The sequence below is a fragment of the Bombina bombina genome, chromosome 5 (assembly GCF_027579735.1).
Source record: "Bombina bombina isolate aBomBom1 chromosome 5, aBomBom1.pri, whole genome shotgun sequence".
Taxonomy (NCBI): Eukaryota; Metazoa; Chordata; class Amphibia; order Anura; family Bombinatoridae; genus Bombina; species Bombina bombina.
Genome location: NC_069503.1, coordinates 731,154,148 through 731,174,703, shown reverse-complemented (window position 1 = coordinate 731,174,703; position 20,556 = coordinate 731,154,148). Strand labels below are relative to the sequence as shown.

Below are 20,556 nucleotides of genomic sequence, written 5' to 3'. Positions count from 1 at the left end.
TCACAATCACCAAAGATGGTCTCTAGAAACATGTTCTCTGAGACAGATGATCCTGAGATATCCACCACGAAAGAGAGTCGATTGTCAACTGGTCCAGATCTATCCTCTGGGACAGATTCAAATGGTTTCCATTTCATTGTCTGAGCATGCAGAGTTGTAGAGCTCTCAAATGGAAACAAGCAAAGGGAAAGATGTCCATGAAAGCGACCATCAAACCAATTACCTCCATGCATTGAGCTACTTATGGCCAGAAAGTAGACTGAAGAGAGAGGCAAGAAGAAGTAATCTTTGCTTTTCTAAACGCAGTAAACAAATCTTCATAGATAGGGAATCTATGATGGATCCTAAGAAAAACAGAATTTATGTTTACCTGATAAATTACTTTCTCCAACGGTGTGTCCGGTCCACGGCGTCATCCTTACTTGTGGGATATTCTCCTCCCCAACAGGAAATGGCAAAGAGCCCAGCAAAGCTGGTCACATGATCCCTCCTAGGCTCCGCCTTCCCCAGTCATTCGACCGACGTAAAGGAGGAATATTTGCATAGGAGAAATCATATGATACCGTGGTGACTGTAGTTAAAGAAAATAAATTATCAGACCTGATTAAAAAACCAGGGCGGGCCGTGGACCGGACACACCGTTGGAGAAAGTAATTTATCAGGTAAACATAAATTCTGTTTTCTCCAACATAGGTGTGTCCGGTCCACGGCGTCATCCTTACTTGTGGGAACCAATACCAAAGCTTTAGGACACGGATGAAGGGAGGGAGCAAATCAGGTCACCTAGATGGAAGGCACCACGGCTTGCAAAACCTTTCTCCCAAAAATAGCCTCAGAAGAAGCAAAAGTATCAAATTTGTAAAATTTAGTAAAAGTGTGCAGTGAAGACCCAGTCGCTGCCTTACATATCTGATCAACAGAAGCCTCGTTCTTGAAGGCCCATGTGGAAGCCACAGCCCTAGTAGAATGAGCTGTGATTCTTTCAGGAGGCTGCCGTCCGGCAGTCTCGTAAGCCAATCTGATGATGCTTTTAATCCAAAAGGAGAGAGAGGTAGAAGTTGCTTTTTGACCTCTCCTTTTACCAGAATAAACAACAAACAAAGAAGATGTTTGTCTAAAATCCTTTGTAGCATCTAAATAGAATTTTAGAGCACGAACTACATCCAAATTGTGCAACAAACGTTCCTTCTTTGAAACTGGATTCGGACACAAAGAAGGCACGACTATCTCCTGGTTAATGTTTTTGTTAGAAACAACTTTCGGAAGAAAACCAGGTTTAGTACGTAAAACCACCTTATCTGCATGGAACACCAGATAAGGAGGAGAACACTGCAGAGCAGATAATTCTGAAACTCTTCTAGCAGAAGAAATTGCAACCAAAACTTTCCAAGATAATAACTTAATATCAACGGAATGTAAGGGTTCAAACGGAACCCCCTGAAGAACTGAAAGAACTAAATTGAGACTCCAAGGAGGAGTCAAATGTTTGTAAACAGGCTTGATTCTAACCAGAGCCTGAACAAAGGCTTGAACATCTGGCACAGCTGCCAGCTTTTTGTGAAGTAACACAGACAAGGCAGAAATCTGTCCCTTCAAAGAACTTGCAGATAATCCTTTCTCCAAACCTTCTTGAAGAAAGGATAGAATCTTAGGAATTTTTACCTTGTCCCAAGGGAATCCTTTAGATTCACACCAACAGATATATTTTTTCCATATTTTGTGGTAGATTTTTCTAGTTACAGGCTTTCTGGCCTGAACAAGAGTATCAATGACAGAATCTGAGAACCCTCGCTTTGATAAGATCAAGCGTTCAATCTCCAAGCAGTCAGTTGGAGTGAGACCAGATTCGGATGTTCGAACGGACCTTGAACAAGAAGGTCTCGTCTCAAAGGTAGCTTCCATGGTGGAGCCGATGACATATTCACCAGGTCTGCATACCAAGTCCTGCGTGGCCACGCAGGAGCTATCAAGATCACCGATGCCCTCTCCTGATTGATCCTGGCTACCAGCCTGGGGATGAGAGGAAACGGCGGGAATACATAAGCTAGTTTGAAGGTCCAAGGTGCTACTAGTGCATCTACTAGAGTCGCCTTGGGATCCCTGGATCTGGACCCGTAGCAAGGAACCTTGAAGTTCTGACGAGAGGCCATCAGATCCATGTCTGGAATGCCCCACAATTGAGTAATTTGGGCAAAGATTTCCGGATGGAGTTCCCACTCCCCCGGATGAAATGTCTGACGACTCAGAAAATCCGCTTCCCAATTTTCCACTCCTGGGATGTGGATTGCAGACAAGTGGCAGGAGTGAGTCTCCGCCCATTGAATGATATTGGTCACTTCTTCCATCGCCAGGGAACTCCTTGTTCCCCCCTGGTGGTTGATGTACGCAACAGTCGTCATGTTGTCTGATTGAAACCGTATGAACTTGGCCTTTGCTAGCTGAGGCCAAGCCTTGAGAGCATTGAATATCGCTCTCAGTTCCAGAATATTTATCGGGAGAAGAGATTCTTCCCGAGACCAAAGACCCTGAGCTTTCAGGGGTCCCCAGACCGCGCCCCAGCCCACCAGACTGGCGTCGGTCGTGACAATGACCCACTCTGGTCTGCGGAAGCTCATCCCCTGTGACAGGTTGTCCAGGGACAGCCACCAACGGAGTGAATCTCTGGTCCTCTGATCTACTTGTATCGTCGGAGACAAGTCTGTATAGTCCCCATTCCACTGACTGAGCATGCACAGTTGTAATGGTCTTAGAGGAATTCGCGCAAAAGGAACTATGTCCATTGCCGCTACCATCAAACCTATTACTTCCATGCACTGCGCTATGGAAGGAAGAGGAACAGAATGAAGTATTTGACAAGAGTTTAGAAGTTTTGATTTTCTGGCCTCTGTCAGAAAAATCCTCATTTCTAAGGAGTCTATTATTGTTCCCAAGAAGGGAACCCTTGTTGACGGAGATAGCGAACTTTTTTCTACGTTCACTTTCCACCCGTGAGATCTGAGAAAGGCCAGGACAATGTCCGTGTGAGCCTTTGCTTGTGGAAGGGACGACGCTTGAATCAGAATGTCGTCCAAGTAAGGTACTACTGCAATGCCCCTTGGTCTTAGCACCGCTAGAAGGGACCCTAGTACCTTTGTGAAAATTCTTGGAGCAGTGGCTAATTCGAACGGAAGTGCCACAAACTGGTAATGCTTGTCCAGGAATGCGAACCTTAGGAACCGATGATGTTCCTTGTGGATAGGAATATGTAGATACGCATCCTTTAAATCCACCGTGGTCATGAATTGACCTTCCTGGATGGAAGGAAGAATTGTTCGAATGGTTTCCATTTTGAACGATGGAACCTTGAGAAACTTGTTTAGGATCTTGAGATCTAAGATTGGTCTGAATGTTCCCTCTTTTTTGGGAACTACGAACAGATTGGAGTAGAACCCCATCCCTTGTTCTCCTAATGGAACAGGATGAATCACTCCCATTTTTAACAGGTCTTCTACACAATGTAAGAATGCCTGTTTTTTTATGAGGTCTGAAGACAATTGAGACCTGTGGAACCTCCCCCTTGGGGGAAGGCCCTTGAATTCCAGAAGATAACCTTGGGAGACTATTTCTAGTGCCCAAGGATCCAGAACATCTCTTGCCCAAGCCTGAGCGAAGAGAGAGAGTCTGCCCCCCACCAGATCCGGTCCCGGATCGGGGGCCAACATCTCATGCTGTCTTGGTAGCAGTGGCAGGTTTCTTGGCCTGCTTTCCTTTGTTCCAGCCTTGCATTGGCCTCCAGGCTGGCTTGGCTTGAGAAGTATTACCCTCTTGCTTAGAGGACGTAGCACTTGGGGCTGGTCCGTTTCTGCGAAAGGGACGAAAATTAGGTTTATTTTTGGCTTTGAAAGACCTATCCTGAGGAAGGGCGTGGCCCTTGCCCCCAGTGATATCAGAGATAATCTCTTTCAAGTCAGGGCCAAACAGCGTTTTCCCCTTGAAAGGAATGTTAAGCAATTTGTTCTTGGAAGACGCATCCGCTGACCAAGATTTTAGCCAAAGCGCTCTGCGCGCCACAATAGCAAAACCAGAATTTTTCGCCGCTAACCTAGCCAATTGCAAAGTGGCGTCTAGGGTGAAAGAATTAGCCAATTTGAGAGCATGAATTCTGTCCATAATCTCCTCATAAGAAGAAGAATTATTATTGAGCGCCTTTTCTAGTTCATCGAACCAGAAACACGCTGCTGTAGTGACAGGAACAATGCATGAAATTGGTTGTAGAAGGTAACCTTGCTGAACAAACATCTTTTTAAGCAAACCCTCTAATTTTTTATCCATAGGATCTTTGAAAGCACAACTATCTTCTATGGGTATAGTGGTGCGTTTGTTTAGAGTAGAAACCGCCCCCTCGACCTTGGGGACTGTCTGCCATAAGTCCTTTCTGGGGTCGACCATAGGAAACAATTTCTTAAATATGGGGGGAGGGACGAAAGGTATACCGGGCCTTTCCCATTCTTTATTTACAATGTCCGCCACCCGCTTGGGTATAGGAAAAGCTTCGGGGGGCCCCGGGACCTCTAGGAACTTGTCCATTTTACATAATTTCTCTGGAATGACCAAATTCTCACAATCATCCAGAGTAGATAACACCTCCTTAAGCAGAGCGCGGAGATGTTCCAATTTAAATTTAAATGTAATCACATCAGGTTCAGCTTGTTGAGAAATTTTCCCTGAATCTGAAATTTCTCCCTCAGACAAAACCTCCCTGGCCCCCTCAGACTGGTGTAGGGGCACTTCAGAACCAATATCATCAGCGTCCTCATGCTCTTCAGTATTTTCTAAAACAGAGCAGTCGCGCTTTCGCTGATAAGTGGGCATTTTGGCTAAAATGTTTTTGATAGAATTATCCATTACAGCCGTTAATTGTTGCATAGTAAGGAGTATTGGCGCACTAGATGTACTAGGGGCCTCCTGTGAGGGCAAGACTGGTGTAGACGAAGGAGGGGATGATGCAGTACCATGCTTACTCCCCTCACTTGAGGAATCATCTTGGGCATCATTTTCTCTAAATTTTGTGTCACATAAATCACATCTATTTAAATGAGAAGGAACCTTGGCTTCCCCACATACAGAACACAGTCTATCTGGTAGTTCAGACATGTTAAACAGGCATAAACTTGATAAAGTACAAAAAACTTTTTAAAATAAAACCGTTACTGTCACTTTAAATTTTAAACTGAACACACTTTATTACTGCATATGTGAAAAAGTATGAAGGAATTGTTCAAAATTCACCAAAATTTCACCACAGTTTGCACACCAAATTTGGAAGCTTTAACCCTTAAAATAACGGAACCGGAGCCGTTTTTATATTTAACCCCTTTACAGTCCCTGGTATCTGCTTTGCTGAGACCCAACCAAGCCCAAAGGGGAATACGATACCAAATGACGCCTTCAGAAAGTCTTTTCTATGTATCAGAGCTCCTCACACATGCATCTGCATGTCATGCTTCCCAAAAACAAGTGCGCAATAGAGGCGCGAAAATGATACTCTGCCTATGATTAGGGAAAGTCCCTAGAGAATAAGGTGTCCAATACAGTGCCTGCCGGTTATTTTACATAGTTCCCAAGATTAAAATAATTCCTCAAGGCTATGGAGTATAAAATATGCTTATATATAAATCGTTTTAGCCCAGAAAATGTCTACAGTCTTAAAAGCCCTTGTGAAGCCCTTTTTTCTCTTCATGTAATAAAAATGGCTTACCGGATCCCATAGGGAAAATGACAGCTTCCAGCATTACATCGTCTTGTTAGAAATGTGTCATACCTCAAGCAGCAAAAGTCTGCTCCCTGTTTCCCCCAACTGAAGTTAATTCCTCTCAACAGTCCTGTGTGGAAACAGCCATCGATTTTAGTAACGGTTGCTAAAATCATTTTCCTCTTACAAACAGAAATCTTCATCTCTTTTCTGTTTCAGAGTAAATAGTACATACCAGCACTATTTTAAAATAACAAACTCTTGATTGAATAATAAAAACTACAGTTAAACACTAAAAAACTCTAAGCCATCTCCGTGGAGATGTTGCCTGTACAACGGCAAAGAGAATGACTGGGGAAGGCGGAGCCTAGGAGGGATCATGTGACCAGCTTTGCTGGGCTCTTTGCCATTTCCTGTTGGGGAGGAGAATATCCCACAAGTAAGTATGACGCCGTGGACCGGACACACCTATGTTGGAGAAAACACCCTTGTAGTTGGAACAAGGGAACTCTTTTCCAGATTCACTTTCCATCCGTGGGAGCAAAGAAAGACAACAAGATTCTTATATGTGATTCTGCTAGATGAACCAAGATGTCATCCAGATAAGGCGCCACCGCGATTCCCTGAAACCTGATAACTGCCAAAAGAGCCCCCAGAACGTTTGAAAAAATTCTGGGAGCTGTGGCAAGGCCAAATGGAAGAGATACAAACTGAAAGTGCTTGTCCAGGAAAGAGAATCTCAGGAATTTGTGATGATCCCTGTGGATGGGAACATGAAGATACGCGTCCTTCAGGTCTATGGTCGTCATGAACTGACCCCCTTGGACCAAAGGGAGAATGGAACGATTGGTTTCTATTTTGAAGGACAGTACCCTGAGAAATTTGTTGAGACACTTCAAGTCTAAAATGAGATGAAAAGTTCCCTCTTTTTTGGGAATCACAAACAGATTTAAATAAAATCCTAGTCCCTGTTCCCTTAGTGGAACTGAAACAATCACTCCCAGGGAGAAAAGGTCCTGAACGCAGTTCAAGAATGCCTCTCTTTTTACCTAGTCTGCAGATAATCTTGAGAGGAGAAATCTGCCCCTGTGTAATGTGTACTGTGCCTTTAAGACATTTATCCCATAATCCTATAAAGTCTAGGTGCTCCCAGAATACATTGCTTGGTATTCTGGTCACACCCTTGTATCAGCCTGTCTTACACTGCTACTGAACTCAGCTGTTTCCTTCCCCTTCTACTAAGGGATTAACTTCAGCTGGATATCTCCTGCAGTATTTGCCTACCTGGTTGCTCAGTGTTTTCTGACAACACTCTCCCTGCTTCCTGTGCAGTTACCTCTGCTACTACGCTCTATCTCCAGACCTGACAGCCTCACAGAACACCGGGTGACGTCACCTTCAGCTGCTTCCGGTCTCAACCGATCTCAGACTGCATCCTCCATTCTCCTCGTGAGTACAGCGTTTGTGCTGAGACTGCATTGTGATATATTTTTGCTATAATCTGCAGAGTCTTACTTGTATATACATTTACTGCGCAATTAACACACGAATCACCAATGTCATATAAATCTATGTTAACTAGTTTATATATATATCTTGTCATACTTGTACTGAGTACTAAAGTTTACTTTGTTGCTTAAAGGAATGGCAATATAAAAGCTTTGTATCAATATTAACCCCTTACTCACATCCCCTTATGTTAAGTCATAATATAAGGGGTAATTCGTAAGGAACACACACACATATATATATATATATATATATATATATATATATATCAGCAATGCTAAATGTTCAAACTTTATTTACAGAAATTCAAGAAATAAGGAGACTTTACTATAACTTTTGTTCATTCAATCATAAGTGTTATTTGGGTCATTACACCCTGGGAGGGCAAGACTTGAAGTCTATTTTGTAACTCTGGGATACTATGTCCACAGCCCAGGAGTCTGGGATATCGCATATCCAAGCTTGATGAAACAAGGAAAGTCTGCCCCCCACTTGATCCAGTACCGGACAGGGGCGGACCCTTCATGCTGACTTAGTTTAAGATGAGGGCTTCTTTGATTGTTTCCCCTTATTCCAAGATTGATTGGGTCTCCAAGAGGACTTGGACTGCTCTGGCTTGGAAGAGGAAGACTTCTGACCTTTGAAGTTACAAAAGGAGCAAAAATTTGAATGTTGACGCCCCTTAGGTCTATTCTTCTTGTCTTGTGGTAGAAAAGACCCTTTTCCACCCGTAATTTCAGAAATTATCTCTGCTAGACCAGGACCAAACAGGGTCTTACCCTTGTAAAGAAGCAACAATAGTTTGGACTTGGAGGTAACATCAGCTGACCAAGATTTCAGCCACATCGCCCTGCGGGCTAGAACAGTGAAGCCAGACATCTTGGCTCCCAGTCTAATGACTTCCATGTTCGTGTCAGAAATAAAGTAATTAGCTAGTTTGAGGGCCTTAATCCTATCTTGGATATCCTCCAACGGAGTTTCCTCTAAAACCAACTCTGACAAAGCATTGCACCAATAAGATGCCGCACTTGCCACTGTGGCAATACAGACTGCAGGTTGCCATTGTAAACCCTGATGAACATACATTTTCTTTAAATAAGCCTCCAGCAGGACTGTACTGTCCCTTTAAATAGAATTGTGAATTCACAATGTGCACCTCTACTGTAATATTTCACAATACTATACACAATTTATAACAATCTAACACAATATTGTGGCTTACCTGCTCTTTGAATAGTTCTCGGAGTACTACTAGACACTGTTTGACTACTTGTTTATCATCCAGATCTTTTATGGCAGCCACTGCATCTCCAGTAATGACAGACATCAAGATGGCATGTTTACCCTGTATAAAAAATAAAGTGGAGTCAAGAAAGACATATAGTCTTACATCAGGATCACCCAATAGGGTAAAATACTTATATAACAAATACAGTAGAATTGCATCATAAAAAGCTAGTGCCTCAAAAAAGTGTGCATGTAAAAAAAAATGTGCCCAGTCTCATAATGGAAGTAAAATAGAAAAAAAATTAAAACTGCATGCCAACTAAATCAAGAAAGGTTTATTTTGAGTTTAGTGTCCATTTAACTCCTTTGCTATGGGGAATTTCATAGAAAAATTTGCACAACGCACAGGAGAATTTTTAGCATTTTTGCCATCACTGTTTAAACAGAAAGAGCCTGTTTTTTTTTTTTTTTTTTTAATTTACCTATACAAACTATATATATTAAAAGTAGACAACTCAAGGTATTGATCTAGGCACATTTTGGTATATTTGATGACACTATTTGGCCGGCAAATACAAAAAATAAATATATATATATATATATATATATATATATATATATATTTCACAAACTTTGGGTTTCTCATTGAAATTATTTACACACAACTACTGCAGTCATAAGACAAATGGTTGTAAAAGTTTCTCCCCTTTGTTCAGAAACAACAAACATGCTTGACTTTGCCATTGTTTTTTGTCAATTAGAAGGCCACTAATTGCAACTGCACACCACAATTCTGAAAATCCCGACAGCCAAGGGGATTACCTATAAAAACTATTATATATATATTGAAAGTAGACAACCCAAGGTATTGATCTAGGCACATTTTGGTATATTTGATGACACTATTTGGCCGGCAAATAGAAAAAATGAAATAAATATATATATATATATATATATATGGAATGTATTAAAGAAAGTTACCAGCGCTCAGTTGTTCCACAAACAGATAGGTAAATGTAGTGATATATTTAAGAAGACGTTTGTAAATTTCCACACCTGTCTAAGAGATATGTAGATCTGGGATGTGTATGTTCCCTGTAAACTCTTAATAAACTTGGTTGGTGTAGGTATTGAGCTGCATGAATGTGTACGATTCAGTGTACCCCTGACACTGATGGAAAAATTACATACAAGAGAAATGTCGAAAATTATTCAGCGCTACAAATACTAGAAATATATAAAAATATATATGATGTTTTGTCAACTGTACGTATGAAATGTCCCTCAAGTGGAGTAGACAGGTGACCTTAATCTCACAAAGGTAGTCCAAGTTGTAAATACGGACAGGTAGGTGGATCTTGTAAATTCAAGATGTTGTTTTACATGTGAGCAATAATGGTCAATGATAAGTTTTTACAAGTTTTTACAATATCTGTAACAAAAGTACTGGGAGACAAGTGGTATGCCCTTACCAGAGGGTATCTCAATCATATGAGGTAATGTCTGCGTGTCTGTTATATCTCTCTCCGGTCTGTCTTGGCGGTCTTTCTTGTGTTGGAAGATGTCCTGATCTTTTATTTCATGCCGGCTTGTGTATGGTACTTTCAACCTTGGAGTTTCCTGGTCTCTGGTATTGCTGGCTTGGTGTCTCTCCGCAGTATGGTAGTGCAATCTGGATCTTGGCTCTCACCGTGTAGGATGGAATATGGCAAAGAAAGAAAAAGAGTACATAGTGTAATACTGTATAAAATAAAAATGTATTAAATACAAGGCAGGATTAGGAAATGCACTCACATTTACTGACCTCAATCTGTATGAGGTAAGTAATGGTGTGTAGGTATATTTTTATACACCTTAGGCAGGTGTTGCTTGAGGCCGCTTCACATAGTGTCCTGCTGTGTCCCAAGTAGGTACTTATAAAGTTCCCTAGTGGTTGGTTACACTTTTACTGTGTGAGGACCATAAGCAATGGTAAAAATTAATAATAAAGTAATCCTAGGTTGTCTTGGAATGTCTTAGACCTGCAGCTGAGGCAACATTAAGCAGCTGTAGTTTCTGTTATGTCTGACAAAGTATATAATGAAACAAAGTTTCTCTGTACCTGATATGCGGTGCAAACAGGATTTGTATGTAACAAGGTAGCCATAGACTAACAGTGGTGTTAGTTGTGGTCTGATGAATAAAAGCAATTGTACTGCACTGTACGTGTCAGCGTGGAATACTATATGTTCCGACCAATTGAATGAGAATGGTGTATGCCGCTTTCAAGGCTTAGTGTCTGGCTTGATGCGTGAGGCAAATGCTGTGTGAAGCTGTGTAAGAACGAATCTGTGTTAAATACTATTTCCTCTGACGAAGAAGCAACTCCACGCTTCGAAACGCGTAAGAATTTATATTTACAGAGTGTGGCTTTGCTCTTTTTTACTCTAGCGGCTGTGAGTTGAAACAGTCATCCTCTGCGGTCTCCACGATACCTATTAGACATATCCATCTGACCGTCTACAGCGGCAACTTTGAGTGCTCTATCTTTGCTACACAATTTCCTATATTGGGATAGTGTTTTCTACGCTGCTCATTTTTTAACACAGATTCGTTCTTACACAGCTTCACACAGCATTTGCCTCACGCATCAAGCGAGACACTAAGCCTTGAAAGCGGCATACACCATTCTCATTCAATTGGTCGGAACATATAGTATTCCACGCTGACCCGTACAGTGCAGTACAATTGCTTTTATTCATCAGACCACAACTAACACCACTGTTAGTCTCTGGCTACCTTGTTACATACAAATCCTGTTTGCACCGCATATCAGGTACAGAGAAAACAGAATTTATGTTTACCTGATAAATTTCTTTCTCCAACGGTGTGTCCGGTCCACGGCGTCATCCTTACTTGTGGGATATTCTCTTCCCCAACAGGAAATGGCAAAGAGCCCAGCAAAGCTGGTCACATGATCCCTCCTAGGCTCCGCCTACCCCAGTCATTCGACCGACGTTAAGGAGGAATATTTGCATAGGAGAAACCATATGGTACCGTGGTGACTGTAGTTAAAGAAAATAAATTATCAGACCTGATTAAAAAACCAGGGCGGGCCGTGGACCGGACACACCGTTGGAGAAAGAAATTTATCAGGTAAACATAAATTCTGTTTTCTCCAACATAGGTGTGTCCGGTCCACGGCGTCATCCTTACTTGTGGGAACCAATACCAAAGCTTTAGGACACGGATGAAGGGAGGGAGCAAATCAGGTCACCTAAATGGAAGGCACCACGGCTTGCAAAACCTTTCTCCCAAAAATAGCCTCAGAAGAAGCAAAAGTATCAAACTTGTAAAATTTGGTAAAAGTGTGCAGTGAAGACCAAGTCGCTGCCCTACATATCTGATCAACAGAAGCCTCGTTCTTGAAGGCCCATGTGGAAGCCACAGCCCTAGTGGAATGAGCTGTGATTCTTTCGGGAGGCTGCCGTCCGGCAGTCTCGTAAGCCAATCTGATGATGCTTTTAATCCAAAAAGAGAGAGAGGTAGAAGTTGCTTTTTGACCTCTCCTTTTACCTGAATAAACAACAAACAAGGAAGATGTTTGTCTAAAATCCTTTGTAGCATCTAAATAGAATTTTAGAGCGCGAACAACATCCAAATTGTGCAACAAACGTTCCTTCTTTGAAACTGGTTTTGGACACAGAGAAGGTACGATAATCTCCTGGTTAATGTTTTTGTTAGAAACAACTTTTGGAAGAAAACCAGGTTTAGTACGTAAAACCACCTTATCTGCATGGAACACCAGATAAGGAGGAGAACACTGCAGAGCAGATAATTCTGAGACTCTTCTAGCAGAAGAAATCGCAACTAAAAACAAAACTTTCCAAGATAATAACTTAATATCAACGGAATGTAAGGGTTCAAACGGAACCCCCTGAAGAACTGAAAGAACTAAATTGAGACTCCAAGGAGGAGTCAAAGGTTTGTAAACAGGCTTGATTCTAACCAGAGCCTGAACAAAGGCTTGAACATCTGGCACAGCTGCCAGCTTTTTGTGAAGTAATACCGACAAGGCAGAAATCTGTCCCTTCAGGGAACTAGCAGATAATCCTTTTTCCAATCCTTCTTGAAGGAAGGATAGAATCCTAGGAATCTTAACCTTGTCCCAAGGGAATCCTTTAGATTCACACCAACAGATATATTTTTTCCAAATTTTGTGGTAAATCTTTCTAGTTACAGGCTTTCTGGCCTGAACAAGAGTATCGATAACAGAATCTGAGAATCCTCGCTTCGATAAAATCAAGCGTTCAATCTCCAAGCAGTCAGCTGGAGTGAAACCAGATTCGGATGTTCGAACGGACCCTGAACAAGAAGGTCTCGTCTCAAAGGTAGCCTCCAAGGTGGAGCCGATGACATATTCACCAGATCTGCATACCAAGTCCTGCGTGGCCACGCAGGAGCTATCAAGATCACCGACGCCCTCTCCTGATTGATCCTGGCTACCAGCCTGGGGATGAGAGGAAATGGCGGGAACACATAAGCTAGTTTGAAGGTCCAAGGTGCTACTAGTGCATCCACTAGAGCCGCCTTGGGATCCCTGGATCTGGCCCCGTAGCAAGGAACTTTGAAGTTCTGACGAGAGGCCATCAGATCCATGTCTGGAATGCCCCACAGGTGAGTGACTTGGGCAAAGATTTCCGGATGGAGTTCCCACTCCCCCGGATGCAATGTCTGACGACTCAGAAAATCCGCTTCCCAATTTTCCACTCCTGGGATGTGGATAGCAGACAGGTGGCAGGAGTGAGACTCCGCCCATAGAATGATTTTGGTCACTTCTTCCATCGCTAGGGAACTCCTTGTTCCCCCCTGATGGTTGATGTACGCAACAGTTGTCATGTTGTCTGATTGAAACCGTATGAACTTGGTCCTCGCTAGCCGAGGCCAGGCCTTGAGAGCATTGAATATCGCTCTCAGTTCCAGAATATTTATCGGTAGAAGAGATTCTTCCCGAGACCAAAGACCCTGAGCTTTCAGGGATCCCCAGACCGCGCCCCAGCCCATCAGACTGGCGTCGGTCGTGACAATGACCCACTCTGGTCTGCGGAACGTCATCCCTTGAGACAGATTGTCCAGGGACAGCCACCAACGGAGTGAGTCTCTGGTCCTCTGATTTACTTGTATCTTCGGAGACAAGTCTGTATAGTCCCCATTCCACTGACTGAGCATGCACAGTTGTAATGGTCTTAGATGAATGCGCGCAAAAGGAACTATGTCCATCGCCGCTACCATCAACCCGATCACTTCCATGCACTGAGCTATGGAAGGAAGAGGAACGGAATGAAGTATCCGACAAGAGTCTAGAAGTTTTGTTTTTCTGGCCTCTGTTAGAAAGATCCTCATTTCTAAAGAGTCTATAATTGTTCCCAAGAAGGGAACCCTTGTTGACGGGGATAGAGAACTCTTTTCCACGTTCACTTTCCAGCCGTGAGATCTGAGAAAGGCCAGGACAATGTCCGTGTGAGCCTTTGCTTGAGGAAGGGACGACGCTTGAATCAGAATGTCGTCCAGGTAAGGTACTACTGCAATGCCCCTTGGTCTTAGCACCGCTAGAAGGGAGCCTAGTACCTTTGTGAAAATCCTTGGAGCAGTGGCTAATCCGAAAGGAAGCGCCACGAACTGGTAATGTTTGTCCAGGAATGCAAACCTTAGGAACCGATGATGTTCCTTGTGGATAGGAATATGTAGATACGCATCCTTTAAATCCACCGTGGTCATGAATTGACCCTCCTGGATGGAAGGAAGAATAGTTCGAATGGTTTCCATCTTGAAAGATGGAACCTTGAGAAACTTGTTTAAGATCTTGAGATCTAAGATTGGTCTGAACGTTCCCTCTTTTTTGGGAACTATGAACAGATTGGAGTAGAACCCCATCCCTTGTTCTCTTAGTGGAACAGGATGAATCACTCCCATTTTTAACAGGTCTTCTACACAATGTAAGAACGCCTGTCTTTTTATGTGGTCTGAAGACAACTGAGACCTGTGGAACCTCCCCCTTGGGGGAAGTCCCTTGAATTCCAGAAGATAACCCTGGGAGACTATTTCTAGCGCCCAAGGATCCAGAACATCTCTTGCCCAAGCCTGAGCGAAGAGAGAGAGTCTGCCCCCCACCAGATCCGGTCCCGGATCGGGGGCCAATATTTCATGCTGTCTTGGTAGCAGTGGCAGGCTTCTTGGCCTGCTTTCCCTTGTTCCAGCCTTGCATTGGTCTCCAAGCTGGCTTGGCTTGAGAAGTATTACCCTCTTGCTTAGAGGACGTAGCACTTTGGGCTGGTCCGTTTTTTCGAAAGGGACGAAAATTAGGTCTATTTTTCGCCTTGAAAGGCCGATCCTGAGGAAGGGCGTGGCCCTTACCCCCAGTGATATCCGAGATAATCTCTTTCAAGTCAGGGCCAAACAGCGTTTTCCCCTTGAAAGGAATGTTTAGTAGCTTGTTCTTGGAAGACGCGTCAGCCGACCAAGATTTCAACCAAAGCGCTCTGCGCGCCACAATAGCAAACCCAGAATTCTTAGCCGCTAACCTAGCCAATTGCAAAGTGGCGTCTAGGGTGAAAGAATTAGCCAATTTGAGAGCATTGATTCTGTCCATAATCTCCTCATAAGGAGGAGAATCACTATCGAGCGCCTTTATCAGTTCATCAAACCAGAAACATGCGGCTGTAGTGACAGGGACAATGCATGAAATTGGTTGTAGAAGGTAACCCTGCTGAACAAACATCTTTTTAAGCAAACCTTCTAATTTTTTATCCATAGGATCTTTGAAAGCGCAACTATCCTCTATGGGTATAGTGGTGCGTTTGTTTAAAGTAGAAACCGCTCCCTCGACCTTGGGGACTGTCTGCCATAAGTCCTTTCTGGGGTCGACCATAGGAAACAATTTTTTAAATATGGGGGGAGGGACGAAAGGAATACCGGGCCTTTCCCATTCTTTATTAACAATGTCCGCCACCCGCTTGGGTATAGGAAAAGCTTCTGGGAGCTCCGGCACCTCTAGGAACTTGTCCATTTTACATAGTTTCTCTGGGATGACCAACTTTTCACAATCATCCAGAGTGGATAATACCTCCTTAAGCAGAATGCGGAGATGTTCCAACTTAAATTTAAATGCAATTACATCAGGTTCAGCCTGTTGAGAAATGTTCCCTGAATCAGTAATTTCTCCCTCAGACAAAACCTCCCTGGCCCCCTCAGATTGGGTTAGGGGCCCTTCAGAGATATTAATATCAGCGTCGTCATGCTCTTCAGTAACTAAAACAGAGCAGCCACGCTTACGCTGACAAGGGTTCATTTTGGCTAAAATGTTTTTGACAGAATTATCCATTACAGCCGTTAATTGTTGCATAGTAAGCAGTATTGGCGCGCTAGATGTACTAGGGGCCTCCTGAGTGGGCAAGACTCGTGTAGACGAAGGAGGGAATGATGCAGTACCATGCTTACTCCCCTCACTTGAGGAATCATCTTGGGCATCATTGTCATTATCACATAAATCACATTTATTTAAATGAACAGGAATTCTGGCTTCCCCACATTCAGAACACAGTCTATCTGGTAGTTCAGACATGTTAAACAGGCATAAACTTGATAATAAAGTACAAAAAACGTTTTAAAATAAAACCGTTACTGTCACTTTAAATTTTAAACTGAACACACTTTATTACTGCAATTGCGAAAAAACATGAAGGAATTGTACAAAATTCACCAAATTTTCACCACAGTGTCTTAAAGCCTTAAAAGTATTGCACCCCAAATTTGGAAGCTTTAACCCTTAAAATAACGGAACCGGAGCCGTTTTAACACTTTAACCCCTTTACAGTCCCTGGTATCTGCTTTGCTGAGACCCAACCAAGCCCAAAGGGGAATACGATACCAAATGACGCCTTCAGAAAGTCTTTTCTAAGTATCAGAGCTCCTCTCACATGCGACTGCATGCCATGCCTCTCAAAAACAAGTGCGCCACACCGGCGCGAAAATGAGGCTCTGCTTATGCTTTGGGAAAGCCCCAGAGAAATAAGGTGTCTAATACAGTGCCTGCCGATATTATAATATCAATAAAACCCAGATAAAATGATTCCTCAAAGCTAAATATGTTTTAAAACTGAATCGATTTAGCCCAGAAAAGTCTACAATCTTAATAAGCCCTTGTGAAGCCCTTATTTACCATCGTAATAAACATGGCTTACCGGATCCCATAGGGAAAAATGACAGCTTCCAGCATTACATCGTCTTGTTAGAATGTGTCATACCTCAAGCAGCAAGAGACTGCACACTGTTCCCCCAACTGAAGTTAATTGCTCTCAACAGTCCTGTGTGGAACAGCCATGGATTTTAGTTACGGTGCTAAAATCATTTTCCTCATACAAACAGAAATCTTCATCTCTTTTCTGTTTCTGAGTAAATAGTACATACCAGCACTATTTTAAAATAACAAACTCTTGATTGAATAATAAAAACTACAGTTAAACACTAAAAAACTCTAAGCCATCTCCGTGGAGATGTTGCCTGTACAACGGCAAAGAGAATGACTGGGGTAGGCGGAGCCTAGGAGGGATCATGTGACCAGCTTTGCTGGGCTCTTTGCCATTTCCTGTTGGGGAAGAGAATATCCCACAAGTAAGGATGACGCCGTGGACCGGACACACCTATGTTGGAGAAACTTTATTTCATTATATACTTTGTCAGACATAACGGAAACTACAGCTGCTTAATGTTGCCTCAGCTGCAGGTCTAAGACATTCCAAGACAACCTAGGATTACTTTATTATTAATTTTTACCATTGCTTATGGTCCTCACACAGTAAAAGTGTAACCAACCACTAGGGAACTTTATAAGTACCTACTTGGGACACAGCAGGACACTACGTGAAGCGGCCTCAAGCAACACCTGCCTAAGGTGTATAAAAATATACCTACACACCATTACTTACCTCATACAGATTGAGGTCAATAAATGTGAGTGCATTTCCTAATCCTGCCTTGTATTTAATAAATTTTTATTTTATACAGTATTACACTATGTACTCTCTTTCTTTCTTTGCCATATTCCATCCTACACGGTGAGAGCCAAGATCCAGATTGCACTACCATACTGCGGAGAGACACCAAGCCAGCAATACCAGAGATCAGGAAACTCCAAGGTTGAAAGTACCATACACAAGCCGGCATGAAATAAAAGATCAGGACATCTTCCAACACAAGAAAGACCGCCAAGACAGACCGGAGAGAGATATAACAGACACGCAGACATTACCTCATATGATTGAGATACCCTCTGGTAAGGGCATACCACTTGTCTCCCAGTACTTTTGTTACAGATATTGTAAAAACTTATCATTGACCATTATTGCTCACATGTAAAACAACATCTTGAATTTACAAGATCCACCTACCTGTCCGTATTTACAACTTGGACTACCTTTGTGAGATTAAGGTCACCTGTCTACTCCACTTCAGAGACATTTCATACGTACAGTTGACAAAACATCATATATATTTTTTATATATTTCTAGTATTTGTAGCGCTGAATAATTTTCGACATTTCTCTTGTATGTTATATATATATATATATATATATATATATAATTCACAAACTTTCGGTTTCTCATTGAAATTATTTACACACAACTACTGCAGTCCCCTTTGTTCAGAAACAACAAAACATGCTTGCCATTGGTTCTTGTCAATTAGAAGGCCGCTAATTGCAACTGCGCACCACAATTCTGAAAAACCCGACAGCCAAGGGGTTAATCGGCTTCTAAGGTTAATTTTTGCTGTGGTATAGGGATTACCCTCCCATCTCCTACCCCTGATACCTACCTGATCCATCCCAAACAGTCTTCCCATCTCTTCCCCCCCTGTCCACCATCTTAGGTACTAGCAGACAGTCTTGCCAGTATGCAGTTTAGAGCTTTTTTAAAAAACAAAATTTACGCTTACCTGATAAATTATTTTTTTTCGGAATGAGTGGTCCACAGTCCTCCATAACATATGGGATATATTTCCCGCCTCTAGGAGGTTAAAACCCCATATCAAAGCTTAAAATCCCTCCCGCATTCCATCTCTCTCTTAGTTTCACGTATAGCCAAATAGAGAAAAGGAAACATATAGGAAGGAAAGACAAAGCAGGGTCTGTAGAGGTGTCATTAGAACTGTTGCCCAAAAATTGAAAAGGGCGGGGCCTATAGACCATTATCATTCCAAAGAATTTATCAGGTAATCATAAATTTTGTTTTCTTTTGTAAAATGATGATGGGTCCCCAGTCCTCCAAACAGATGGTCTAGGTTACAGAAAGGGGGTACAATTTTTCTGACAGTTACTATTTAGTCGACACTGCGGCCCGCAGGACTTTCCTGCTAAAAGCTGCTTGCGAAGAGGCAAAATCATCAAAGCGATAACATTTGGAAAAAGTATGCAGAGAAGACAATGTTGCAGCTTTGCAAAACGCTTAGGAGGAGACTTTCACACCACCAAATAAGCCTTGTGAATCACTTGTCTGAGCAAAGAGGCCAGCGCTACCATAGTAGCTTTCTTCCCTTTACAAGTCCCAGAGTAGTGAACAAACTAGAAGTAGTAGCTTGGAGATAGAATTTCAAAGCCCTGACAACATCAAGATTATGTAATAGTCACTCAGAGTTAACATGATCTGAACACAATGAAGGAACAACAATTTCTTAATTGGTATTTTCCGTAGAAACTACCTTAGGAAGAAAATCATATTTAGTACAAAGTACAGCCTTATCCTTGTGAATAATTAGACATGGAGAATACCAGAACAAGGTTGGCAACTCAATCTCTCCTTACTGAACAGATTTTTAATAGGAAAAGTACTTTCCCAAGATAAAAGTAGACATTAATGGAAAGGATTGGTTAAAAATGAGGACCTTGTAATACAAAGAAAACTAGATTTAAATTCCAGGGTGGAGAAACAGGTTTCATAACTGGCGTAATCCTAAAACCTGGACAAAAGTCTGAACTTCAACCTCTAAGCCATTAAATTTACAGATTTTAGATTCTGATGGAAAAGAGGACCTTGAGACAACAGGTCTTGCCCCAGAGAAAGGATCCATGGAAGAGCTGAGGACATCTGCACTAGATCCACATACCATGTTGTGTGGTGCCTGGCAAGAGCAACTGATATTACTGACGTTGCCTCCTGTTTTATGCGAGTAATGACTCTTGGTAGAAAAACAAAGGAAACAGGCATGCTAGATGAAACTCCCATGGACATAAGGCGTCTATCATGTGAGCCTTTGGATCTTTTAATCTTGCACAATACCTTGGAAGCTGGCGATTAAAGTGAGTGAAAAGTCAGTGTTATCCAGCAATCACGCCAATGGTGTAAGCTTCAGGGAGTAACTACCAACCTCCCATGTATCAATGAAAGAAATAAAGAATTGAAGCTCACCAATATGCCAAAAAGTAATTCACTTTATTGTAGAGACAGGCAGGGTCCAAATACCACGACGTTTCGGGGCAGTATGCCCCTTAATCATGTGATTAAAGTGAGTGGCCATCAGATCTATGTCCTGGAAGACCCATTTGATCACTAAACGATCGAAAATGTCCTAATGGAGAGACCTCTTTCATAGATGGACCGATTGACTGCTGAGATGATCCACCTCCCAGTTGCTCACACCTAGTAGGTGAATTGCCAATAGGGAGCAATGATTCCTCTTTGCCTAAGAGAATCTGAGACACTTCCTGCCAGTGAACTGCAAGTACCCCCCCTTTATTATTTATTCAGGCAACCACCGTGATATTGTCTGATTGGTAATGGATAAACTTTTCGTCCTTCAATAGGGGCCAGGGCTGAAGAGTTCCAGAATGTTGATTGGTAACCTTGTCTCTAGAGGAAACTCCTTGTGCTCTTAGAGAAACCCAGACCACCCCCCCAGCCTGAGAAACTGGTGTCCATTGGCACACTAGACCAAGATTGACAAAGGTTGTCCCAAGGGTCAAAGAAAGACTTTGTGTCCTCAAGAAAAAGACCACTGAGGTAGCATAGACAATTAAAGGGAAATCGGAGGGGCAAAAGGAACTGCGTCTGAAGCA

The 20,556-nt window shown here is 42.5% G+C and overlaps 1 protein-coding gene across 1 annotated transcript in view; it reads right to left on the bottom strand.

Moving 5' to 3' along the window:
* KDM1B (lysine demethylase 1B) overlaps positions 1 to 20,556 on the bottom strand; it is a gene marked incomplete in the record, with an annotated part of 482,282 nt that overhangs the window by 56,506 nt on the left and 405,220 nt on the right. Inside the window, 1 exon segment of the mRNA XM_053715839.1 lies at positions 8,463 to 8,585. Coding sequence (XP_053571814.1) covers positions 8,463 to 8,585 — 123 coding nt within the window.